The sequence below is a fragment of the Argentina anserina genome, chromosome 1 (assembly GCF_933775445.1).
Source record: "Argentina anserina chromosome 1, drPotAnse1.1, whole genome shotgun sequence".
NCBI lineage: Eukaryota > Viridiplantae > Streptophyta > Magnoliopsida > Rosales > Rosaceae > Argentina > Argentina anserina.
The window spans coordinates 2,322,757-2,350,732 of record NC_065872.1 but is presented as its reverse complement, the minus strand read 5'-3'; the positions used below and the strand labels follow the sequence as shown (position 1 = coordinate 2,350,732).

At 38.0% G+C, this 27,976-nt stretch overlaps 3 protein-coding genes and 1 pseudogene across 4 annotated transcripts; 3 read left to right on the top strand and 1 right to left on the bottom strand.

Annotated features, from left to right (window-relative positions):
- Window positions 1-901: 901 nt before the first annotated feature.
- On the bottom strand, window positions 902-2,435 carry LOC126793800 (protein SODIUM POTASSIUM ROOT DEFECTIVE 2-like). 2 transcript variants are annotated; one of them, XM_050520427.1, is made up of 3 exons: window positions 1,576-2,435; window positions 1,412-1,487; window positions 902-1,258 (listed from the first exon to the last, which is right to left on the bottom strand). In XM_050520427.1, exons 1-3 carry the CDS (start codon window positions 1,777-1,779, stop codon window positions 1,134-1,136), a joined length of 405 nt encoding a protein of 134 aa, XP_050376384.1. In that variant the 5' UTR covers window positions 1,780-2,435; the 3' UTR covers window positions 902-1,133. The 2 variants fall into 2 exon arrangements, with proteins under 2 accessions (XP_050376384.1, XP_050376392.1); XM_050520435.1 differs by having other exon boundaries at window positions 1,124-1,271.
- A 3,924-nt stretch (window positions 2,436-6,359) lies between these two features.
- LOC126786837 (probable ADP-ribosylation factor GTPase-activating protein AGD14) lies at window positions 6,360-12,848 on the top strand. The gene is made up of 14 exons (XM_050512826.1): window positions 6,360-6,524; window positions 6,938-7,045; window positions 7,445-7,506; window positions 7,604-7,691; window positions 7,799-7,860; window positions 7,948-8,044; window positions 8,214-8,657; window positions 9,538-10,188; window positions 10,275-10,421; window positions 10,703-10,807; window positions 10,906-10,989; window positions 11,670-11,832; window positions 11,973-12,018; window positions 12,196-12,848. Exons 2-14 carry the CDS (start codon window positions 6,947-6,949, stop codon window positions 12,332-12,334), a joined length of 2,187 nt encoding a protein of 728 aa, XP_050368783.1. The 5' UTR covers window positions 6,360-6,524; window positions 6,938-6,946; the 3' UTR covers window positions 12,335-12,848.
- A 10,394-nt stretch (window positions 12,849-23,242) lies between these two features.
- On the top strand, window positions 23,243-24,853 carry LOC126786057 (UDP-glycosyltransferase 74F2-like). Its single transcript, XM_050511763.1, has 2 exons — window positions 23,243-23,926; window positions 24,016-24,853. The coding sequence occupies exons 1-2, from the start codon at window positions 23,273-23,275 to the stop codon at window positions 24,733-24,735; spliced, it is 1,374 nt and encodes a 457-aa protein (XP_050367720.1). The 5' UTR covers window positions 23,243-23,272; the 3' UTR covers window positions 24,736-24,853.
- Window positions 24,854-26,274: 1,421 nt separating this feature from the next.
- LOC126793360 (mogroside IE synthase-like) lies at window positions 26,275-27,180 on the top strand (annotated as a pseudogene).
- Window positions 27,181-27,976: the final 796 nt, after the last annotated feature.

Genomic DNA, 27,976 nt, shown 5'->3' with positions numbered 1-27,976 from the left:
ACACGTTTCCAGACGTTTCCTTTGATTCATAGTATGACACTCTCCGATTACTTGTTGAACCTTCTTTAAAAAGCTCGGATAAGCATTGAATATGATCAGATCATATGTTAAAAGATATGTTTACCCCTGTCTTGAAATTATCTCACCGTGGAAAACTCAAGTGGCAATGGCGGTAAAATCGTGGAAAGTTGGTTAAGTTCGTTAAGACTTAAGAGTGATCTTATTTGTTAGTTACTTAATATATTTCAATTAATTAACTATTTGATTGTGATTTGAGACTAGTTTAATATGGTCATGACTATTATGAATGCTATGGGTTTAGTCCAAGAAGGAAACAATGTGGTGTGATCGTGACTTCTGCGGATGTTATTATGCCAAATGACCAATCTTTAATGAGTTTTGTGAAAGTAATATATTTTTACGCCTAATGACAGCCTTAAGAAGGATTTGTGCAACTGACAAGCGAGGTCAATAGCTCTCAGATTCCTCATAATCAAATAACGCTTGAAGTGTGCATCTAGTCTATTATAGTTTCGTGTGTTATTTTATTGTGTTTTTAACGTCTATTTTTTTTTTAAAAAAAATCTTAATATGATTCAAAACTTCAATAATTTAGTATTGAAGAAGAATTTTCATCATAAAATTCTTGATATGACTTTTTTTTTCTTGACTTTTATTCGGGCATTTGGGTGAGAATGATATATCTCCGTATGTGAAACCAAAATTAGTTATATTTATTTGCGTTATTTGATATTATCCACTTCTAAATATGATACAAGTATCACTAATTTTGTGGCCAAAAGAGGCTTAACACCCTCACAAGGCGTGCACGACTTCCGGACGACTTCCGGACATGTAAGAATGGCTAGTACGACATTGAGTGATGATGAGATATGGGCCTTCAGATCCTCTGGAATTTATGATACATAAGAGCTAACATTCTTACAACGAAGATGTGACTGACAAAAGATATATACTTATATGGAGTCATTCTTTTCCCCCTCTGCATAATAGTAAAGGGAAACAAACCAGAATTTTTGAAAATCCTTGATTTCTTTGAGGATTGGCACTTTGAGCAGCAAGCAGCAGCGCTTTCAGATAGAGAGCAAAACATGTATTCAAGATAATGATCATCACGGCGAGTTCCAAATCTCGGCATTTTTGACCTTCGACACACTCTGCACCACTTCATAAGGCAGAACATCTCCGATCACAACCACCATCTTGCTTTCCAGGTCTACTTTGTAAGAAGTCACCCCTGATTTGATGAAGTAAGATGCAATATAAGCAAGAATGTGAGAGGCTAGAGAAAATAAGAACAGATGCAACCATTAAGAACATCAGCGGTGTTTCGGTTTCTATGTGTAACGAAAATCCTGCATGTGTTGAGACTTGAGAGATTTTCACATACCTTCCATCTTTGAAATATGTTTTTCGACTTTCCTGGCACATCCATTGCAGTGCATGGAGACCCTTAACATCACCATCTGCATATCATTCACCAAATTAGATTTCTGTCTTGTCAAACATATCTTTATGTACTTGAAAGAGAAAAATGATGAAAGGGATATTCACCTTGGGTTTGAGTTGAAATGCCAGAGTTTGTTTTCCTGCAACAACATCCTTGAGTCTCATAAACTGATCCTTTTCACCAGGAATCAATGGACTCTTCTCAAACTCATCTTGGTTTTCATCAGAGTAGTTCATGCAGAAACAAGAACTTGAACCAGAAGAAAGACAAAGAGAGTCTAGCAACCTCCCTAAACTAATCTTCCCCATTTCAACCAAACAAACAAATCTGAAGTGAGACAAGAACTTAACAGCTTATTTAAGCAATCCACACACCCTGATCTGTCCTTCCAACTCGGTCAGAGTGATGTAAAAAATCCCAGAGAAACCACTGTGAACATTAATATATGCTTTACTAGGGTGGGGGTTGTAGTGAGGAGAGCAAAAGGTCAAGTTTTCATAGGGGAAGCCAAAAGCTGAACAGAACCCGATAGAGCCTATGAAGGAGAAAAGGGAACACGACTCGATAATATATGCTTAGAATAACTGAGATGGTCAATAAATATTAGAAGGAGATCCAGGAACCCAGAAAAGCACTCCTTATTGTAAACACTTCTCAAAACAAGAACACACCCCAACTAGATTTTGTCATGTGAATGTGAACTCCAAAAGATATATAAAACCCACAACCAATTCTATTAAAGCCTAAATGAGATAGAAGTTCATGCGACCGTTCAGCTAAAGAAAGAAATCTGTAACTAAGCTTTTCGATCAGAAACCCTGTTTCATATGATTGAGAAGTGAAAGGAAGGAAAAGGAAAGCTCACAGTGACCAGTGGAGAGGAGTAAGAACTAGAAGCACCATGCTTTATGACATGTGAGGACTGCTAGGTACTTCCAAGTTAGATCAACTTAAAAGAATATGCTTACATCTGGATAAGTTTGGATAAGCATCTTTGGCTTGTTTAATTCAAGAACAATGAACATGAGAAACGTTTTAGGTGTAACAAATAAAGGAAGGAAAGAAAAGCAGCAACATTTGGTGAGCATCTGAACAACTTATGGGACAATGTATCATCTTGCACTCAACATGATCGATCTTTTTTTCTTGTTTCCATGAATATTTTCACGAAAAAGTGAAACTTTACTGAGCATTCTATGAAGCTTATAACTTCGCAGCATAAACATGAACTGTATTCTTTTCACTTCGATGAAGTCACTCAATACATTTCAGGTCATTTAGCATATAGTGGAGTAAAGTAGTGCATGATCACTCACCTAATACGAATAGATTAGAGAGCTAGTGATGATGCTATAATAGCTCAGAAACCACCACAGAGAGCTAGAATTGTTGACAGTTTTGTCTTGGCCTTCAAAATGAAAGATGAAAATGGGACAGGAGGTCTCCCATTATTGGCGCCCATGAGCTCACTAATGTATCTTAATAATTATACGATAGAATAACTTTGCAAACAAAATGAATGGCTCTATTCTCTACACAGGTTGTTCCATGTGAGATGGTTCTTAATAGCAAACCAGAGAAGAGGTTTTTGGTGTACATATTGGAGTCATGTTAAGCACGTGTGGGACACATGACAATCAAATTTATTGGGTGGCAAATCTCATGTGGATTCATATGAATAATTATATGTATAACCCAGACAAATATGAAGTGATGTTTTCTCATTATAATCATATGAGAAGAAGCAAGCACCACTCAGGGGGGTTGGTTTGTAAATTTGTAGGGTGGCCAACTATAGTGCACTTTTGGACATGGAGTGATGGAGCAGTGGAGCACTGCAAATGATATGACAGAAGATGCATATATATATATATACACATAGTTATAGTTTCGATATGATTGTATGGCTAAAATGCTCCAAATGTTGTGCAGTGCTCAAGCAAGCATTGAAGGTTCGAAAATGGCAGCGATACGTACAAGTGAATTAACCGAATGAGTTAAATCTCCTAGAGTTTCAATACTCGATACTCCGCAGTAGTACGTATATTGAACATCATGCATTTAGTAGGTTAGGTTTCAACACTAACAATCGACATCACTGAAAAATAGAACAACGAATGCTGTGCTCAATGGCTCATTGGTTATGTATAAATGTCAAATATGTGCTTTGTGCAAATGTGCGATGCATGTAGCAAGATAAATATATGCACTCAATCTCACAAAAAAGGCGCTGGCAGAAACAGCAAAATAATCATGCAACCCAAGTGTTGGCCTTTTTCTCCCCAGTTTGATATTCTTTTCCTTTTCATTACGACATTACCTCTTCCATCAGTTAAATAGAAAACTTATTAAAACTGACTTAACTGAACCAAGAATGGAATTAACCATTTAAAACGACTCATCTGACTTTAAGCAAGATAAGAAATTATTAGCAACGGTCTAAGCAATAGACAAGAGGATTCTGTACCTGGCAAATAAATGGAACTACGGAAGTCAGATCTGACTCTACCGTACGTACCGATTCAAAGAAGCCAGGTCGAGTATTGCAGAGGAATTATTTAGAGGGAAAACAATAATGGCAACTATGCAAAAGCATCTAACTAAGTTCACATGGCTTGGAAGGGAGTACTATAAGGTTTAATCAAAGCACAGGTTTTAAATCGAGTCTCAGCCCAGCTGCTACTGCATACTTGATTTCTCATAATTGTTTATGATGGTCTTTTTTATCTTTTCGGGCCGGCGCAATGGGAATAGTCTTTTACCTCCAAATCCTAAACAGTACAAGTTTCTCATCAAACGAACCAACAAGTCTTAGAGAAAGCTAGTTACAGTTAGTACAGTTGGACTTCCAATATCAGCTGATCTACTCATATATAATAGCCAAACTGTGATATATGTTAACCGTACGTACCAGCTGTTAATCTTGCTCGAGCATAACTTTTAAGAGCTGAATTACTTTCTAACAAGCAAAAGTTTCATTCAACAAGTGGCTTCCATCAAATGTTTTGCCACATCTAATGGACATATACTAGATGACAGTACTCATTTGGCTGCGGACAAAAAAAAGAAGAAAATGATACCTACGGGTGGTTTTCAAAATCATTTAGTCTCATTTCAAGTTCATATCAGTAATAATCAATCCTAATCACAGCAATAAAATCGAGCTTAGTTGTATATACAACTATCCGCATCACATACAGCGTATTTCATAACAAGATTATAATCAGTACTTCAGTAGTCATCAAGACTCTAATCAATCCAGTTATACATTTAGATCGATGATGGCAACAGCAACAAGATTATCTAGGCTTTCATTCCTCATCAAAAAATAAACCCAAGCAAAATGAAATTGCAAAACTAGAAAAGCATATTCGAGACAACTAATATCAATATATAAACCCCTTTGACATTACCAAATTCCATGTGCTTTTTAAATCACAACTTATTCTGTCGGTTTTAAACTATATAAACTTCACACACATCACAGTGAATGTGAATATCCTATGCTGTCTATTGTCACCCCTCCACCGTCATCTTATATATACAAGAGTATATATATCCTTGACAGTAACGGACACTGATCCATGTTTGCAGCCACTGTAGGAATTGTACCAGACTCCAAATAAAAGAAACGAATAAAACCCTAGAAAACACAGACACTTAATCTACAGCTAGATCAAAGCTAAAGGTACACGTACGTACCTTTGCTTCGTCGCCAACTTCATTTTCATTAACAGTTGCATCGATCTTAAGTTTATCAATCATCACCAACCTCAGGGTCCTCCACCTTCGCTTTTTTTTCCCGCGCGTTTTTCATGCCAGGAGTTCATACCCCGTCATCAATTTCCGGCGACCTCCGCAGCCAATGACAGCTCGTTCGCTCGCCGTCTGTGCAAAAAGCCACCAGTTTTCATATCTCTATCTGCCAAAATTGGAGACAGATCGAGCTAGCGCCGTTCTATAGTCTCGGTTTAGACTTTCATGTACGTATAACTCGAACAAATGAAAGGTCACAGACTAAAAAGCCCAAGTTTAGTCGTTTAGACTCGACCAACATGCCCTGATCCAAAAGGTTGAAACTGGAAATTTCTATATATGAACTTAAAAGGATTAACTTTCCTTGTAGGGGCAGGATAATACATTTCTGAATTCTCCCTAGTCATGATTGATTGTGCTTTCACTTATCTTTTGTAAGTGAGAGAATATATTAACAGAAGACTCTTGATTGTAAAACTATTACTTAATATTAGCAGTCAAAAGAAAGATTCTTAATCGTTCTGCTTAAATGCCAATACGTAGTGGGTCTTTATATCCACACCTCCTACGATGATCTCAAATTGAAATTGAAATTTCAAGTTTGCTGATTATCTCTTCTATCAGTTCTATGTGATATGACTAATACAAACCAAATTCAAAGTCAGGGAGTGTGCGTGCGTAGAACTAATAAGTAACAACACCAATATTTCCTTCTAGCCGCATTTCCTAGTCTTGTCTTCTACATCATCAAATAACCCCATCAAAATATCCAAAGTTTTTTTTTTTGAGAAACAAAATGTCCAAAGTTAAGACAGATTTAATCTCAGAAAATTCAACCCCAACTGCACAAGGGTCCAAAATTAAACAAAGAAAATAGTACGAGGAACCAAATCCAAACAAAAATACTGTAAATTTAAATCTCAACAAATTAGTGAAAAAATCGCAAATAAAAACGGCGATTAAGGTCCTTAATGATTCTAGTCGCCTTGTATGACCAGAGGTGGACCTCCACCGTCAATATAGGGGAAACAACAAATTAGCACGCCCATTGGGACAGGACACCCCAGCGTAACGCCCCTGTGTCCGAGAACACTGCACAATATCCCTTTCAACTCTCCCTTTCATTCTCTCTCTTCTTCTTCTTCTTCTTCTTCTTCTTCCAAACTCTCAGAGCTCTCCGTCGATCTGTTACTCTATGCTGCCCAATTATATCTCCTCTAAACGACGTCGTTTTCTATAGGACTACTCCAAAACTCCACCGGAGCTTCTTCTTCGTCGTCAGCGGCCGTGAATTGAGGTCAGTCGCGTCAATTTCTCGTTGATTCTTTTTCCGTTTTGGTGTGCTCCGGCGAGTGTGATTTTCCAGATCCGTTTGAAGATGCTTCGTTTTCTGTGCTCGTTCTTCAGCTTGTGTTTTTTTTAGAACTTGAATTGATTAGCTTGGATTTGTTGATGATTTTTGGCTCGCTGTGTTTGATTTAGTTCAAATTATGAATCATAATCGATTTAAAACTTATAATCTGAGATTAATTAAGCTAGAGTTGATAGGCTATTAAGCTAGAGTTGATAGGCTATTGAGTTTCTGTGTGATTTGGCAAACTGTTTTAGTGGCTAAATTATTATTAGACTTTCGATTGATTGTGTTTATAGCTTGAGTTTGTGTTTGTTGTTAGAGTGTTGGTAATGACAGTGTGGCTTGAAATGTGTTAGGCCGTCGAAATGGCGAGCCGATTGAAGGAGGATGAGAAAAATGAGCGGATTATTCGCGGCCTCCTTAAGCTTCCGGAGAATCGCAGGTGCATTAACTGCAATAGTCTGGTAAGTAATGCATTTTTCTTCTTGTTTGTTCGGTATTTGTTGCATTGGTTCGTCTGCGAGTTGTACATTTGATGGTTTTGTACACTGGAAATAGATTCTTGTTCATTAAGGCATATACTTGTACATACATATTAACTTGATGCGCCACCATATCCTTAATCATATAGCAACAATTAGGCTTATAAATGATATTTGTGACAGTGGCACTTCCAAAATAAATATTTATTCGGTCTCTACTTGAATTTAATTTAGCTTTATAAGCTTGTCAACTTAGGAACAAAAGGTGTTAAATGCATCAAATTGCTGAAATAGTACATTGGTCAGGATGCACAAATTAGGGATTTTCAGTGCATTGTATTTGCACATATTATACCTCACACGTTATTTTCTGCTAAGCAGGGACCGCAGTATGTTTGCACAAATTTCTGGACATTTGTTTGCACCAACTGCAGTGGAATACAGTAAGTTCTGGCCATCTGCTCTGCTGCATTATTATCCTTACAAAGTATTTTCCTTTTTCTCTGTATGAGTTTGTTAATTGCATGAATATGTTTCCAGTCGGGAGTTCACACATCGAGTAAAATCAGTGTCAATGGCTAAATTTACATTGCAAGAAGTTAAATCCCTTCAAGAAGGGGGAAACCAGGTATGCATGCGTCTTTTCAGTTCCCACACATTTGTTTGATATTGTCTTGTCCATTGATAATCTTCTAATTTTCCCACATTGTACTCGTCTATGTTTCCCAATTACAGCGTGCAAAGGAAGTTTATCAAAAAGAATTAGATCCACAACGGAACTCCTTTCCTGATAGCAGGTTGGCACTATATATATATATATTCTCTTTTTGCTTAATGTTGAATTTTGTAAGTAGTGGGTTTCTGATTCAAATGTCTGCTACCAGTAATGTTGAGAGACTCCGAGACTTTATCAAGCATGTGTACGTGGATAGAAGATATACTGGTGAAAGAAACTTTGACAAGCCTCCAAGGGTGAAAATGGTACGGTGAATTACATTTTCCTGGTCTATTATATTGATTATAAGGTGTTACATGAGCCAAAACAAAAGGCAAAATAGCTGGTACCTATAATCCTAAATCAAGCTTAATGGTTCCATGAGGGAAGTGTTTTCGTTTTTATGGGTTTAAGTTCTGAATTATTGTCATACAGGGTGACAAGGAGGACTCCTATGAAAATAGAAGGCTAGATTCATATCAGGGTTCTCGAAGCCCACCCTATGATGATGAACGTCGTAGTGAAAGGTCCAGTCCTGGTGGTAGAAGTTATGAAGAGCAAAGAAGTCCTGGATATGATCTAGAGAGTCGTCAATATGGTGATTCTAAAAGAAGTCCCTCTCGCCCTGAAGTTGTCAATGATTGGCGCCGAGAAGATAGATTTGGAAATGGTAGACGATATGATGATCGAAGAGGATCCGATGGAGATTCTAAACTGGATGCCAAATCTCCTGAACAGTCAAGAGATATAGATTCGTCCAGTCCCCCCTTGGTACGACCAGTTAGAGATATTTTGGGAGATAAGACAATACCTCTTCGTATTATTGAACCTCCTAAAGCCAACAGTGTTAGGGCTACCGAAGGTCCCGTGCTTACACAGGTGATGAATCTCCACTTTAATACTGCATACTGCATATTTCTGCTTTTTGTAAGCTGCTCTATATGATTGGGTTCATTTTTTTTTCTTTTACTGTTGGTTCATAATTGGGGTTCAATTTATTTGAAAATGAACTTGAAATTAGCTATATTGGATCAAATGAACTTGAAAGTTCTGGAAATTTTAATACTTCTAGATGTTTAGTTGGTATTCATGCTTTTAGATTCTCTCTGTTCTATTTTATATATATCCCCCTTCCTTGGGTAATCATTTATTTCTCCTTCAAAAGAGAGAATTACGATGGTGATACATACTTAATTGAGTTGACTGTGCCTTGGTTCCTTTTGAGCTGCTTGGTGGTAAAGCTATTTCTCTCCCAAAGGGGCATCTTGGTTTGGAACTTGGAACCTGGTTACTAGTTTTTCAGTTGAGTAGAGTATACAAATCTAAGCCAAAAAATTGGCATGAAGAAACAGGGTTGTGGCTCCAAAGGGCTGGCGTTGGATTTGTATTATAGTTAATTTCAGTTTTAATGAGTGGATTAGCCTAACGAACAAAACAATATCTTGCTGTGTATGATTTGTAGTTACTCGAGTTTAATTTTTGCTCCTTTTTACTGTCTCGTGTTTGTTATTTTGTATTAGTGAGTATGATGCCCTCTCTCTTTCTCTCTCTCTCCATAAAAATATAGCTATCTCTAGATGCCTAGATACTAGCACAAGCTTTATTAGTTGCTTTGCTCATAGTATTTTTCAGGCAGCTCAGATATTGATAGCTTCACAAACTTTTCTGTTGTATTTTCTTGCAATATTTATATGATTTTCTTTTAGCTTTTCGAAAGTACTTTCTAGTAATCTCTGTCATTCTTTTTTTTTAATTGCAGAGAACTGCATCTTCCAGCAACTTAGGTTCCACCAATGGGAACCCAGTTGAAGTGAAACCGGAGACTTCTGGAAGTTTAATTGATTTTGACGCTGATATTGAACCTTCTCCAACTCCAGCAGTTCCTCAAGCACAGCAAACTTCCATACATCAATCATATTCACAGCCAGAAAATTCACACAGTGACAATAATTGGGCTTCTTTTGATGTTTCCCCACAAGTTACAGTATCTCAAGCTCCTGCAAGTGCAAATTCTTTGGAATCTCTGCTATCAGGGTTGTCTGTTTCAACACCTGTCCCTAGTTATCCTGGAAATGCAGATAATACTGGGGCTTTTACAGCTGCAGGCAACATGACTGCACCATTCAGTGGTAATTCAGTCATCACTCCTGCAGGACACACAATGTTGCCCACTGCTACTCATGCAGTTGCACCAGTTACGAGCTTGTCAACATTTCCCCCTGTTGGTGCTCCAGTTGCGACCCCTGGATTGGCTCAAATATACCCAGCCAATGCTAGTAATTTTGCTGTTACTGGTTCTGGGCAATGGCCTAGTATGCAGCACCAGCAACCTTCCTTATTCCCTTCTAATGGTATTCAGTCTGCCTCTCAACAATACGTACCATCAGGTGGTGGAGCTTCAATCAATCAAGTGAGCTTATGCGAGATCCTTGTCAATTTATTTTAGCATTTTGTTACTATTTGCAATCATTTGATTGTAACATACATTTTCCGCAGCCATGGAATTCAGCACCGGGGCAACCTAGTCAGCCAGCTGCACAAGCACCACAAGATGTTTCAAGATCTAATCACAATGCTAGTACTGTTGCACCACAAAATTCAGCTGGTAATGTAAAATCAGTTGGAAGAAGTGCACTTCCTGAGGTAATTTTGTTTATATTTGGCTTTCTTGACAATATTCTAAAGGAAAATTGCCCTTAGCGTGCACTTAGATATTCAATATGGCTCGAATTTAGATCGTCACATATGTTCACCAAATATGTGGATTAAGAGTTTTGGACACTTTAGCAAAATTAAGGAAATAGTTGAATTTGGAACTGTATCAACAAAATTAAATTAGGGTCCAAGCAGTAGGGACCTCAAGTCTGATAAGCTTATATATATGTGCAACTGCATACTGAACCAGAAAACTGAATTGCTTATAGGATCTTTTTGCTATGAACTATTCATCCTTCCCTGCACCAGTTCCTGGATGGCAGACTGGTCCTCCTCATGGTATGGGGTTTGCTATGCCGTACAACACTGCAGTGGTAATTTCAATATCTTGCTTATAATGACTCTATTGTACAGCATCAGATGTGTAATTCCTAAATATATTCAGTGCATTTAAATGTATGTTTATTTGCAGCCCATGCACAGTTATCAGCATTCATTAAAGTCAGCAAACCCGTTTGATGTCAATAGTGGACCTCCTCCAGTTCAAGCCTCAACAGTATGTAACTTCTGTTCATTTTATATTTGTATCCTAGTCATTGCGTCCACAGTTTCTGGCATTGGTTGAATATATTCTTAAGATAAGAATAACAATATTACTGTCATGGCTTTGTGCAAGCTTGCCAGCCTATCAGTTTTGAACAAGTTTGCTGTGTTGGAAAGGGAAAGTTTGGGAAAGAAATTGATTTAAAAATAGGAAGTTCAAAATTTCTATTTTGCCTAGAAAGATAGTTTGGCCCAATGAAACGTGGCTGGAATACTTAATATTGTTGCACATCTAGTGTTAAGGTTTAATTATCATGTTAAGTTCATGGTACCAGAATTAGATTGTCGTAGGTCTCGGATTCACAACCTCCAATCCTCCATAGTTTCATGTCAATCTGCAATATGCAGAGTGGGTTTGCTCTTATATGTTTCTTTTATGCATCTGTCTACTGTTCACATATTAAATTGGACTGCACATGAGGCATGGTGTTAACTTGAACACGAGGTATGGTGCTAACTTATTACTACATAATTGGTCCTACATAATAAATTGGATGGTTGGATTGAGTTTTAATTCCTTGTTTTTGCCATAACAAGAAGTCATCAGAACAATTTATTTTACCTGTTGTTTATCTCGTTTTCGTCTGTTGCACAAAGTACTAACCTTTTGTGATGTATTTCGCCTTGATGTAGTTTCCTTCCATGTCACCGTCACAAGGACCACTGCCGAATATGCTGCCTCCATCTGGCCTATTGCGTACATCTAGCCTTGGGACACCCTCATCAGCTTGGGGGCCCTCGTATTCATCTGGATTGCCTCTCCAAGCACCACCATATGCATCACAAATGCCTCCAAGTAATATAAATCTGCTCGTCATTCTTCATCTATTTTTTTTTTCTTCACCCACCCTAATGACCCCATTGTGGTGCATAATGATTATAAGCATTCATTTTCAAAATTTAGAGTTGTGCTGAATTGTGGTTTCAAAATCTCAGGTGCCTACGCGGGGCAACAAATTCCAAGTAGCTTGCCACCTTCAGGGTAACTATAATTGTTTGGCTCATTTTTAAGTATTTCGACCATAATTGTACACTATGGATAACATTTAGGGAAAAAATAGGGCTACGTCATCAGTATTGTCAGTTCTTCTTTTGTTTAAAACACTTCAATTGTTTGATTTGAAGATTACTTCAATTTTCATACATGTTTTACATATAGGTATCATGGAGCTGGAGGTTTTGGTGCCGAGGGAGCTGCATTTGGTGCATTAAACATGGATCAGCAGCAGGTTGGTAGATTTTCAGCACCTGCTACCCCAAATCCTTTCCCGTCTGCCGGAGGAAACCCATTTGGATAGTTGTGAAGAACAATTATCTTCTTGCTCTCAAATTGCCGGGTGGAAAGTTTTGGCTGTTACATTGCTAGATTTTAAGTTATCCAATGCCGCCTGCTAAGAGAAATTTTAATTTTCTATTGGATCATCCCCCTGGGTTGGGTCAAAAGGTTGACATCAATTGTCATGTACAATATGTTGCTGTAAGAAGAGGAAAAATAGTGTATATAGTAGAAAGGGGGGATAAAGCCATAAAGGGTTACAGACTACAGTGGCCTTAAAAGGGAACCTAGGATTTTATTTGCCAGCGGCGGTATTATTGGTAATTTGCAGCATTCTATTGGGTGATCCCCAAGTTCAATCGCGTCCTGGGCTTTCCCTTAGTTCTTACCCCTCTTGATTCTTCTTTGCTACGTTGTATGATTTTGCAATCTCTTCATTGTGTTGTGAGCTCATTGAATGTGTATGCTAATGGATAAGAGTACAAATGTTACAAGGGAATTGAGTTGTATGTTAATATGATATGTTTATTGTGTTTTGGCGTTGGTGGAATCCTTAATCAAAGCTTCGGTTTCATTACTTGATATATACTCGAACCCCTTTGTTGATATGCTCCAGTGTGCTTTGGTTTAGTGTTTGCTTCTGATTAATTTACAAATCTCCAAGAATCCAAAATCAGTGTTTTACCAAGGATAAAGCATAGAATTGAGTTGACATGTTCCCAAGTCCTAATTAGGAATCCTTTGTGTACTTGGATGTAATATTATATTTTGGTGGGAATTGTACACGGCTTTATAACAACATATACGAATTCATCAACCCGATTCTTAAACATTTGGAAACAAAGACGATGGAGGAAGATCGAAGTCCGCGACCAATTCGTCTACCTTCCACGGGAGATCACGCATGACATTTTGTCAAGGCTACCAGTGGAGTCTTTGTGCCGGTTCAGGTGTGTATCAAAGCCATGGCTGTCCTTAATTTCTAATCCTGATTTCATCGCAAACTATTCCAAGGGCAGACGTCGCCTCTTGTTTACTTGTCATGACCCGGAACATCATCGACTGTACTCTTTGGATCTTGACCTGTTTCTCCACGAGAATCACAAATGATGATGTTGATGGTTTAGTAGCAACACCCACAGAGCTCGACTTTGTTTACAATCATCTTCCAAATGGTGGACTTGATTGGAGACCCTTTGTCTCCTGCTATGGTCTGTTATGGTTTCAATATTGTATTCGGTAGTGTAACATATTACAGTCATGGACAATTTCTTTTTGAATTCACGACACAACATTCACTATATTATTTTTAATCAATTTTCGTACACAACAATCAATTTACTATCAGATCTGATAGAGATTACTACGCATATATTATTGTGCTAATCAATCAATTATATGCATGCTAATGCAGACAGAAAAGCTTCTTCATCGATCTGCTCTTTCGATATCTTGGTGCTGATCTTCTCCATGCGTGAGACGGCAGGAAAAGGATAAATTAACAGGGAAAAAAAGAGAAAATCTTGCGTGCGGTAACCGCATTACGTGTCTCATGCGACCGGTTACTCCACTATTGACAGGTGTGTCATAAATCCACATGGGTATAACAATAGAAATAGACCGACGAAACACAAAACAAACCCAAAATAAATAAACAAACTTTCATCACCACCACCGCATCTGTCAATTTCACATCTCATCCCCCTTCTTATTTATCATCAATTATTCAATTATATTCTCTCACCCAGATTTCTCTCAATCTTCTTCTCTTTTCTTCGATCTTTGACTCTCTAGTGTGTTAGATTGCTATGTTGCCGGTCTTTGTAGGTACTTTCAGAGATTGCTATTAAAACCAAAAACAAAAAAGCTGGAAAGCCCATCTCTTTCTTCTTTCTCTCCTTTCATAGATCTCTATCTTCTTAATTCTATCTCTTATGACACCTTTACTAATTTGGAATGGAACTATTAGAAATAAAATTCATTAGAAATTGGAACATAATTGATTTGGATGTGGAAATTTTATTTCTATTGAACTATTTACTTAAACCATGGAATTAGAACATAAACAATACCAATTACGATTGATATTGTTTACTTACCATCGGAATCAGAATTAAAATTAATTTAATTACTGAAATTCCCTTATATATCTATGAAGTCACTTACTTCCTATACTTATCAATAGTGTTATTGTGCTATACCAATTTTTACCATCAAAACAACATACAAGTATCACTACACCAATTTTCTTTTCATTTAACACCCAATAAGACAAATTAGATTACAACTAAATTTCACTTATCGATAATAAATTATGTAAATAAAAGAAAAAAATAGAGAATATTATTAGAGAAAGAGAATAACTAACCTTAAGTATTTCCGTAGAATATATGTGATTATTTATTTTTCTGTTTTAACAATACTATTATATATATATATTCTCAATTTGGGTTGGATAATTCGGAAATATTCTTAATTAAATTAGAGTAGTTTAGTAACAAAAATTGATACCTAAACTGATGGAGGAATTGATTCTAATACCAATCTCCCTCCTTGGGTATCAAGTTAGGGGTTTTTTTGTAGGAATTGATTCCTAATGAAGAGATGAGACACACATTCATTCTAATTCTCTTAAGTATTAGTAACGACAAAATTCTCTTATTCCGTAACCAATTCATCTATTCTCAATTTCATTCCACATTAGTAAACATGTCATTAATAATGTTTTCTCTCTCTTAGTATTGCTAGATTTCAAGAACACAAAACCTATGGTTTAAAAAAACTGAAATCCATAACCAAAATACTAATTAATTTGAATTGCACTTATTTGTCAAATGTTAAAGTTGTGAAGAGCACACGAAACCAACAAACTCTATTTATTGTTCTCAAATCAAACATAGAAAACCCAGAAAATTGGATGTAGTGTTTTCAAATCCAACACGAGATTTGCTTCAGTACGTGTGGATTTTGTGGTGAGACACAAATGAGGGCAAATGAGGGCTTGGATTATGGAGAAATGGGTTGTGTTTGAATCAGATATAATAGATGATTGTGATTCATACAAGTTCAAATCATACATTTATAGGAGACCTATCTAATATGAACATGTAACACAAAAGTCAATTACTACAACTACATAAATACAATATGTCCATAAGTCAAGAAGTTGTTGAGCTAACACTCTCCCTCAAGTTGGTGCATACACATCAATCATGCACAACTTGCCAAACGAGTCATAAAAGACATTTTTCAAAACACCTTTAGTTAATATATCTGCCAGTTGGTTTTCTGTATGAACAAAATGATAATATTGGCATCAAGCTTTTCTTTTATAAAGTGACGATCAACCTCAACATGTTTAGTGCGATCATGTTGTATCAAATTATGTGAGATATCAATTGCTGCCTGGTTGTCACAGTACAATTTCATGGTAGTTTTTGGTTTGACACTTCAATCACATAACATGTTTCTCAGCCACAGTAACTAACACAGACCATGAGCCATACCTCTGTACTCAGCTTCCGCACTAGACCGTGCCACCACCTTTTATTTCTTGCTTTTCCATGTAACCAAATTACATCCCGAAAATGTAAAGTAACATGATGTCGATCTTCTGCTTGTGATACTTCCACTAAATCTGCATATGTGAAGCCACAAACTTCAAAAACATTATTGTGTTTAGAAAACATCACTCCTCTTCCTGGAGCTGATTTCAAGTGACTTAAAATTCTCACAACAACATTCATGTGATCCTCACTCGGATTATGCATGAACTGGCTTGCTACACTTACTGCATATGCAACGTCTGGTCTGGTATGAGTCAAGTATATCAAGCGCCCAACTAATCTTTGATAACGAGCTCGATCGGTAAGAACTTGATCTGAATATTCTGCTAAACGATGATTTTGCTTGATAGGGGTGTCAACAGGTGTACAATCCAACATACATGTCTCTGTTAGTAGATCAAGGATGTACTTCCACTAACACAGATAGATACTCTCACTCCCCCTGGCTACCTCAATGCCCAAGAAGTACTTGAGTGTACCAAGATCTTTCATATCAAACTATGTGGCTAGCTGCTTCTGTAACCTATCCATCTCAATAGTATCATTACCAGTAACTACCATATCATCAACATATATAATTAGGGTTGTTACATTCCCTTGTTGGTGTTTGAAAAACAATGTGTGGTTCGAATTACTCTGTTTGTAGCCAATCTTCCTCATGAATTGTGAAAACATTCTAAACCAAGCACGAGGTGATTGGTTAAGACCATACAAAGATTTTCTCAATCTGAATATGAAGTTACTTGGAGAACTAGATACATATCTTGGCGGAATATCCATATACACTTCCTCTGTAAGTTCTCTATGAAGAAATGTATTCTTGACATCAAAATGTCTAAGTGGCCAGTTTAAGTTAGCAGCAAAAGAAAGCAATACCTGGATAGTGTTCATCTTTGCAACATGTGCAAATATCTCATAATAGTCTATGTCATATGTTTGTGTGACTCCATTCGCTACTAGGCGTGTTTTGTACCGACTTACTGATCCATCTGAATTATGCTTCACTGTAAACACCCAGCGACATCACACAGCCTTCTTTCCAAGTGGTAGAGATACAAGCTCCCAAGTATTGTTCTTTTGTAATGCTTCCATATGTTCCTCCACTGTTTTCCTCCATTTTTGGTCTCCCAATGTATCATGCACTTTGTTAGGTACAGATACAACAGATATTTGATTTACAAATGATTCATATGACTCAGACGATCTTTTGGTAGACACAAAATTAGCCACATGATACTTAGCTTTGGCATGATGGGTAGGTTCATACTTTTTTGATGGTAGACCTCGAGTAGACCTATTTGGTAAAGTATATTGTCTACTATTAGCCTCACTAGTATTAACTCTAATAGAGTGACTAACCTCATATGAGTGATCTTCTGTACTAGGGAAACATGGGTGATGGATAAAAGTAACAGCATGGGAGGCAGGAGGGGCAGTTGCGTTGTCAGCTTCGGTACCTGAGTCTCTGGAGCAACTATACCATAATCATCTGGTGGTGTCTTCGGAGCTAATGCATCATTGATCTCAACTGAACCTATCTTAGCCTCTTCATGATACAACTCTTCAAAATATGAATGCTCCCCCTGAAGAGCAGTATCAGAAGAGGTAAAATAACTCATGTCCTAAAAAAAAGTAACATCCATAGTGACATAGTATTTCCTAGTATGTGGATGATAGCACCTGTGCCTTTTTCTGATGTTCTCCATAACCAACAAACACACATTTAAGTGCCCGGACATCCAACTTTGACCTCAGACTTTTTGGAATATGGACAAACACAACATAACTAAAAACACGAGCATAGAGATTATGAAATGAGGTAAGCAGACATGAGATGCAAGCACCTCATATGGAACTTTTTCCTGGAGGACACTAGATGGAAGACGATTGATGAGATGGGTAGAGGTTATGACAGCATCACCTAAAAGAAATTTAGGCATGTGGGCACTAAAGAGAAGACAACGAGTCATATCAAGTAAATGACGATTTTTCCTTTCGGATACCCCGTTCTGCTCAGGTGTGTAAGGACACGTTATTTGATGAACAATCTCATGTGTTTAAAATAACTCATGAAAGACACGGTTCATATATCCCCCCCCCATTGTTAGAATGAAGAACTTTAATTTGGCATGGTAATGTGTTTGGACATTGGTATAAAAGGCGTGAAAAGCTGGAAAAACCTCACCCTTGATTTTAAGAAGAACAATCCATGAAAGACGTGTGCAATCATCAATAAATGACACATAGTACCTCATACATTACATAGTAGGTTCTTTTGAAGTCCCCAAACATCAGAATTAATTAATTCAAAAGGAATAACGCTTTTATTAGAAATATTAGGAGAATAAGTTGCTCAATGACTCTTGCCCAAAACACATGTTTCACAACGTAAAGTTGACTCATCCACACAAATAAACAAAGTAGGCATAATTTTTTCATAACACTAAAAGATAGATGCCCTAAGCGACGGTGCCATAACCAAACTTCACTTAGCTTATCAGAAGTGGAGATTAACTCGGTCCAGGACTATGCTCCTGGTTTCTCCCCTGCGTATGTCTGATCCAGATGGAACAACCTGCCCCTCAGATATCACTGACCAATTAACTCCCTGGTGAGAAGATTATGAAGTATCACACACATGAGAGAAAATGTCACAGAGCATTTAGCTTTTGTATTTAGTTGTGGGACATATATCAAATGATGAGATAAAGCGAGTACATATAGCACATTATGAAGTTCTATTGTGAGAGTAATACGAACTAACCCTTTGATATGAGCACAAAGTGTGATGTTCTTAATGTGTTTATGCCCTATTTTTACTCTATGTTACCTCTTATTTAGTATGTTTTAGTTTCTTTTGTATGAATAAATGTCTAGGTAGAGCTTATATCGATTATTAGTGAATTGATGATGAAATCATGCTAAGTGTTAAGAATCCTTGTTGAGATATGATTCATTGTTCGAGTAGGATTCATCCTTTCCTATTTCTTTGTTTCTAACGTACTCATTCTTATTAGGAAAGATAAATCCATGTTGGAGAAGGAAAGCAATCGTAGTTGCGCAAGGAATAAGGAGACATCGTGCGGCATTGATGGTTTCTTATTGGGTGTTTGATTCTAAAACCAAGTTGGAGATGGATTTCCAAGGTGTATATGAAGATATTTTCGTGCATATAAATCTGAATTATTAAAGAGAATAAGATATGCACTTAAAAGCCTAATCCATGCAAGAATCACAAAGCTGTCAAGATTCGTAGTCCAAATTTGACGGGCTCCCCTGAACAGCTCAGATCGAATTAAAAGACGTACCATATATGGATATAAAGCTGTGTGAGTCTAGTTTTTGTAAGATTTAGAATTGAATCCATATCTTATTCCTACAGGAATATATGACCGAATCATTACTCGGATGTCCAGTTGGCTCAGCAGAATTATCTCAGCCATTGATTTGCTTTTAATCCAAGGGCTGTGAGGGAAAGTTGAGACCTTGTTTCTCATATATATAGAGGCACTAATTTATATCAGAATCACCATAAATTCTTACACCAAAGAATGTCAAATAAGTCATGTAGCAAATAAATGAGAAGATGTAAGAAAGTCAAAGAAATCATGCAACAAATAAATGAGAAGATGTAAAAAAAATCAAACAAAGCTGCAACAATTGAAATTCTTTATGCCTCCCTAATTCAAAGGAGGAAATTCATGCAAAACAAATCAGCATTAAAAGAGTAAGAATATATGCAATTAATGTCAAATCCTTATCAGAATCAGAATTCTGACAGTGCAGGTCATCCAACTTTGACGGGCTTCCCTGGACAGCTCACAATGATTCAGACAATGTATGATATATGGATGAAAAGTTATGGAAGTCTAATTTCAAGTGCAATTGGAATCACCTCAATAGCTAGTTTCTAGCGAAAGTTATGACGACAACAAGACACAAATGTCAGCTCTGCCGCATTGAGAAAATCTAGAAAACCTAAACCAATTTGGTTCCAACTTTGTGGATTTTGTGACCAGCCTCTCTTGAGTATTTTCCTCTATATATAGCACCTCATTTCCACATAAAAGAATGATCAACCTTGTACACAAGTATAGCCAAAGCTCTGCCCAAACACTTTCATTTACCAAGAACCATAGAATCCGAATTCATCACTTTTCACCATATTTTATGTCTAAAGATTAGAAGCCTAGGATACCATACTCTTGAAGATTTCGTGTTACCTTTGTAAGGAACTTGGGAGGAGAATTATAGAGTGTAAGTCTATGATTTTCATGTTTAGTTTTTAGGTTTTTATGTTCTTGTTCTTGGATGATTTATGTTTAGATTTTGTTAAAATTATTTTTATTCTTGTCTATGAGATATTTGTAACTTTCGAATGACATGATGAATTAAGTTTTCGATTTTTATTCAATGATTTTAGGTTTTTATGCCATGAATTTCTGTTTATTTATTTAAAGGATTTTCGGTGTGTTCTTACTTATGTGTGATTGATACCCGGAAGTTGATGTTGCATGTGTAATAATCCAAAGTCATAAACGATTTTGATACTTGGGAGTTGATTAATTATTTGTTCTTTGTCATCTTCACCAATTATTGCATAGGTTCGGTTAGACTTGTGTCTTTGAATATGTTAATTTCTTTATGTGACTGAGGTTGCATGATGGGTTAGTATGTTAGATTTCGAATGAGGCTGAGGCTAAAGTCGAATGTGTTAAAGTGTCATTGAGTTAGGAACCTTGGGAGGAACTTAACTGCATAACCGATTCTAGGATGTATAATGAACCCAACATCATAAACTTAAATGAGAGTAGATTTCGTTTCCTTTGTTCTTATGTTATTTGATTGATGATTGCTTATGTGTTGGTTGGTTGATCACATGTATATATTAGTTTAGTATTTGATCCGATCCTATATCAAATCTTTATATCTCTTATGAATTCGTTGTTAAATGTTTGTGATTCTTTGCCCTGGATGGATCCCCGATTTGTGAGAGATACTCTCTTGCTTTATACTACTAACGATGCTTACATGGTTAATATTAATGTCGAGTAATCGAACCGATCACCCTTTTCCTAACACAGGGAATGCCTCACCATTAACATTAGTAACATAGGGTACTGGTGAATAGGATAATAGGGTAAAATAAGATTTGTCATAAGTTATATGATCTGAAGCATCATAATTGATAATCGATGTATCAGTACCAACAAAACTAGAAATATTTAAAGTCATACCAATCTTACCACAACCAGTTATTGATGTTGTGGGTGTTGTTCCTCTGGCTGTATGATGATTATGTCCGACCATACCATAGATATTTGGTTCTTTGACCAACTGAATGGCTGCATTTTCCTTATGATGATAATTAGGCCTTTTAGGCCTAAGATGCGGATACAACTTCCAACAAGTCTCACAAGCATGGCCAGTATTATTGCAATAAGAGCAAGGAGGACGGGGCTGATTCCTAAAGCCTGGTGATAGTCCTTGCTTATGAAGTGGAACTGAATTTGATTGCTGAAGGAGTGGTGCTAGAGATCTTGCCTGAACAGTAAGGCTAGAAACTTCAACTTGTGTCTAATTAAGGCTTTCTTGTTGAGACTCATCCTTACGGATATATGTGAAAGTTGTGGTTAGGCTAGGGGGTTCTATCATTCTGAGCAGCTCTCCTTTAGCACTGTTATGCTTTGCATCAAGACCTCTCAAGAAATGGTGAACTTGTTCAAGCTCCTTTTTCTTTTAGTACCAAACAATATCGGAATATCCTCCTAATTCTTGATCTTGCAAGGACGTTTCACATCAATCTCAGCCCAAATATTCTTAAGCTTGGTGAAATATTGTGCCACCGGTTACCCATTCTGTTGTATTGCTGAAGCGGTGCATATTAACTCATGAACCTGTATGAAATCAGATTCATTAGTATAGAGGTCTTCTAAAGTCTTCCATATTGCATGCGCAGTGTCACATGCCTCCACACCAAGTCAACTATATCCTCATTCATAACTTTGTATAATATAGACATTACAAGACCATCATCATCTTCCCATTTAGTGTATGCATCATCATCATCTTCACTAGGGGCTTTAGTTACCTCAGTTACATGCCTCATCTTGTGCATTCCTCTGAGATGAGCTGTCATAATTCTTTTCAATTTACGGAAATTGGTTCCATTGAGTTTGCCCCCCCCCCAAAATGAACTACTTTCAGAATTCTTGACAGATACTTCAAACTTCTGAACATCATTGGCCTCAAAACTTTCTTTTGTTCTAGAACCCATTGTAAAAAAAATCAACAGATCAGTGGTGATGTAACGGAAAATAACGATAACAACCTGTTTCATGTGAACCTGCACTATCGGTGTACTTGCACAGACATGGAGAAAACAGGTGAACATGCAGTATCGGTGCACTTGCACTAAAAGGGAGAAAATATGTGAATCTGCATTGGCGGTATAAATGCACTAAAAGCTGGTTGAACATTGAAATCGGGTCGGAATATTGGAATCGGGTCGTTGAAGGCTGCTGCCATGTCGGATTGATTTCTTCTAAGGGGACGACGACGTCTGCACAACGGTGCTTGCTCGACAGCCTGGAAGCTTTTGAGAAAGGAGCCGAACGATCCGGAGGTTTCGACTACGGGCCTCAACGACGGCTTGAGACACAGATGTCGGACGACCTGCTCGGAGAACATTGACGAACTTCACACAGCAATACCGAGACCTTTAACAAATTCTCACAAAACACAAACGCCAGATGTACACAACACTGATTTGAGATAAGAAAATCCTAACAATGAGGTTTTACTTAAAAAAAAAAAGGAAATAGCAACCCCTTTTTGATCTGTTCTGATACCAAATCAAATATAATAGATAATTGTGATTCATGCAAGTTGAGATCATACATTTATAGGAGACATATGTAATATGAACACTTAACACAAAAGTTAATTATTACAACTAAATAATATAATATGTCTATAAATCAATAAATTATTGAGTTAACAATTGTATAAATAAAAAAATTGAGCTAACAGTTTGAACTTGAGGAGATCAAAGATCATCACTGAGCTTAACGTCTCTTTTCTAGTAATGTTGAGGTGGAAATAAATTAATATGTGTCACTATGTGAGTGGAGGGTCGCACCACGTGTATGTTTGACGCACACAAGAATTTCTCGGGAAAATGATGACAGCTTTCACTTCCCTAGTCCAGGTCGATAGACACACACAGACGGCCTACCAGTGAGCTAGTCAGTCGTCTCAGATTTGAATACGTCTCATTGCATTGCAGCTCGATCATTTATCTCAGTCCAATATTGGCAAGTATATATATATATATATTCTCCATCAATAGAAAGTAGCTACAACAAGAGCATAGAGCCAGAGAAAGAGAGGCGATGACAAGAAATGGCTACAGAGCTCACGTTTTAGCGATTCCTTATCCCGCTCAAGGCCACATAAACCCTCTACTCCAATTCTCCAAACGCCTAGCCTCCTCTAAGGGCCTCAAAGTGACCCTAGCCAACACCATTTTCATCGCCAACTCACTGAACCTACCCAAATCAGCAGGCTCCGTCCAACTTGAGACCATATCCGATGGATATGATGACGGTGGCTTTCCCCTAGCTGAGAGCATCGCCGCCTACTTATCCCGGTTACAAGATGTTGGCTACCAATCCGTAGCCGAGATCATTACAAGGCACAAGGCAACCCCAAACCCTATTGAATGCATAATTTATGACCCCTTCTTGCCTTGGGCGTTGGATGTAGCCAAACAATATGGTCTGGTCGCTGCTGCCTTCTTTTCTCAAAGCTGCACCGTTAATTACACTTACTATCTTGAGCATCATCATGGAATAATTTGGAGTCCAGCTTCTGTTCCCAATAATCTTCCTCTCGGACTGCATATTCTTGAGCCTCAAGATATGCCGTCCTTCTTTTCTGTCCCGGGCTCATATCCAGCTTACTCGGAGTTGGTGTTGAATCAGTTCTCTCATATCGAAAAAGCTGATTTCATTTTCGCCAACACTTTCTACAAGTTAGAGGAAGAGGTGAGTTACTAAGTTTTTCACGAAATGATACTTGATTAAATAGTCGGTTTAGTTTGCTGATCATACGAGTATGATACATATCTGTGCAGGTGGTGGATTCGATGTCTCAAGTTTGTCCAATGTTGACAATAGGACCAACAATTCCATCTGCATACTTGGACAATAGCATCGAAGACGACAAAGGCTATGGGTTTTCTCTCTTCGAGATAGACTCATTCTGCACCGATTGGCTCAATACAAAGCCACCAGGCTCCGTCGTGTACGTAGCCTTTGGTAGTATGGCCAGTCTAAGTGACAAGCAAATGAAGGAACTTGCCTTAGGGTTGAAGGCAACCAACTTTCACTTCTTGTGGGTAGTCAGGGCTTCGGAAGAGGAAAAACTTCCGGACAAGTTGAAAGAAGAGACGGCGGAAAAGGGCTTGTTAGTGAATTGGAGCCCTCAGCTCGAAGTGTTGTCACACAAAGCAATAGGGTGTTTTTTCACGCACGGCGGGTGGAATTCGACGATTGAAGCATTGAGCTCGGGAGTGCCGATGGTTGTAATGCCGCAGTGGACCGACCAGCCTACCAATTCCAAATTGATCGAGAGTCTTTGGAAGGTTGGGGTTAGAGTGAAGGTTGATGAGACCAGTGGATTGGTTGGAAGAGAAGAGGTTGAGCAGTGCGTTAGGGAGGTGATGGGGGAGATGGGGATTGAAATGAAAAGAAATGCTAAGAAGTGGAGGGAGCTTGCTATTGAGGCAGTGAGTGAGGGTGGCACATCGGATAAGAACATTGATGAATTTGTATCCAAGTTGACCAGCGTTTGATTTGTTTCAACTGTTGATCGGATCAGTGTATTGTGTCATGTATACCATCATTACCATGACATGATGTAGTATAATCAAACATTTCTGGCTATGATTCACAAATATCAATTATTGCTTACGTATTGTGGTCTGTAATCACGTCTTTGATAAGATTTTTCTTTTTTGGTCAATCACAAGATCGAACACCATACCAGAGGAAAGGAATGAAAGTCGACTCTTTTCTCTCTCTCTCTTCTAGGGTTTTCCCCTACGTGAGAAAAGAGCGACGGTGGCGACTTCTCCTCAGCTCTCAGTCGACGGCGGTTTATCCAGATCGTATTGGCGGCATGGGCTGGCTTTGGTGTGGATCGGTGGCACAAGAGCGAGTTCTAGATCCTGGTTTAGGCGGGGATTTTGTCATGGGGTCTGATGGTGTGGGATTGTTGGGCCCATAGCTTGTGGTTTAAATTATGCCCCGGTTTATCTTAGGGCCGGGAACAATTTAAATTTGGTGGTTAGTCTATTGTTATGTTTCAATAAATTATAAAATAAGGGTTTTTTTGTTATCATTCGATGATAGTTTTTAAAAAATAGACTTATATTATGTACTGATTTTGAGTTTCGATTTAAAACTTCTTATCTATTACACGATAACAGGATTAACAGCGAATGAGTATGTAATGAATTTTATAATCAAGTGACTTGCTTGTCACAAAAAAATCACATATATATATATATATATATTTTAATTATACTGAACTATGATCGATGTACGTATATGAAAAGTAGAAAACGACTTGCGCACTTTTAATGCTGCGAGAAGCAAAAGAATCAAAATCCAAAAATAACAATCCAAATAATTAAGGCAAATGCTTACATATGCACCTCTAGCCGCACTTGTAATTTGTAAACATAAGCAATGATGTCAAAAATCTTCATAGCTTCACATGCAGTAGTGATCAACGATCACTTTCAGCTGACAGTACGTAGCAGCTTGATACATGATAGTGATCATCAGCCATGAAAATAACGTATCTTAGATTTCTGGAATTTCACATTGATTTGAGTTGTGACTCTGTTCCCACTATTGCGTCCGATAGTACGTGGTGAGTTCTATCAGTGGCCCAGTAGTGAGCAACGTTCGATAAGAAAGGCCAATTTAAGTAGCTACACGCTTATAGCCGGCTTCGTCGGACAAAATTTGATTTATCATCGGATTTGTCTTGCCTCGAGGCTATCCAACTGTCAACCCAAATCTACCGATCAAACCCTATTATAATTAGTAAGTTAATTAATTATACGGGTTGTACGTCTACGTGTTTCAATCCAAACCGCTTCGTGTTATTTCTATACTACTTGCACATCTATCAGTTCGAGCTAGAGAGATGCATAATTTTCTTCAACTCTGAATTTGCGATCCATTCTTGCCTTGTTAATTTGATGGACATGGAGAAGACAATGAAACTAGTAAACATAATGGTGTAGCAGCTAGGGCTCAATCTCAACCTCAAAGCCACGTCCTGGTATTCCCCTTTTCCTGTGCAGGGTCACATGAACCCAATGGTTCAATTCGCCAAGCGCCTCGTCCAAGGGTCTCAAGGTCACCGTAGTCACTATCGTCCTCTCTGCCATGCACCAGTTCTTCCAAGAAGCACCCGAACAACTAAGCTCTTTCGGCTTCGATCTCGAACTAGTCTCGGACGGCTCTGAAGTTGTTCGCACACCTGAATCCATTGACGAAACCACCGAACGTTTCACAAGGGTGACTAAAAAGACTTTATCCGATCTTATCACCAGAATCCAGAACAAGAAGAATGATACTAGTACTCCTCATGAAGATAATGGTGATGATGAAGCCAGCACCAGCTGGCCAGAACTGAAGATCTTGGTGTACCACTCGGCCGGTATCCCATGGGCTTTGGATATAGCGCGACAACACGGCATAGATGGAGCTCCATTCTTCACAAACTCGTGTTCGGTCGTAGCCATCTACCACCACTTCCTTAAAGGAGCACTAAAGATTCCCTCAGAAAATGATCGATCCACTACAACACTATCACTGCCCTCCACGCATGCCACCATTAGGTTTCGCTGATCTACCTTCATTTATCCGTGATGTTGAGTCCTATCCAGCTTACCATGAACTTGCGCTCGACCAATACTCCAATATATATAGGAACACTAAAATGGATCTTCATTTGCACTTTTCATGAGTTGGAAGAGGAGGTAACTAGCTAGGTTATCTAATTCACTAATTCATAATGCAAAATTAATTAGATGCAACTGGTCGTTAACATGCATGATCTTCTAATTTATTTCTGCGCTAAGTACTCTTTTACGTTTACATTATTGATAAATTAGTATTGATAATTTGTAGTTCTTATTTTTTGGGTAGTGGAATGGATGAGAACTCAAGATTGGCCGGTCCGGACCATGGCATGGCTGAGTGGTAAATCACGCACTTGAGTGGGTAGTCATCCTCGTCTTCATCACTACTGTCATTGTCTGAGGTATGATCTCTCCTGTTGTTGATGTCGGCGATGAGATTGGATAAGTTCTGCGTAGCTACCCTATTGAAAACTTCGTCTTTGTTTTCCGACTTTTGAAGGTGTTCGGAGCCATCAGAAATGATTTTCACCCTGAAATTGGTCTTGTTTTTGGGTTGAGTTGCTAGAAACTGCTTCACGGACATGGTGGCTGCAGAAATGGTTGTGATCACGACGGTGACCCTGATACCCTTTGAGGCTAGGCGTTTGGAGAATTCAACCATCGGGCAAATGTGGCCCTGAAATGGATAAGGGAACACTAGCACATGAGCACTTGTACTACTTCTGCTTTGAGGGGTTTGAGGAGGAGCATGAGTAGTACCCATTTGCAGCGATTCCCTCTCCATTTTCATCCTGAACTTGCAGTAGCTATTGCACGCTCTCAATTCGCTTAATTATTTGCTCGAGTTTGAGGAGGAATCGTCACTCGATCTGTTACATTATATATAGAAGATGTGAAGCTAACATGGAAGTAAATGAGTGTCCACTTGCGATAAAATGAGCAGAAAGATAGCTGGGCTAGGGCATGCAAGTATGGTGCTTAATTAAGTGGTCGTTGATTGGTAGTTTGTTTCGGTCAACATGTTTGATTAGCAGTTGGATTTGCATCCCGATCTACGGTAACTAAAACAGAGATAAATAATAAATAGTACAACTGTACAACGATGGATGATTCGAATGAGTTAGGACGACCTCCTTCACACTAGATTAGACTA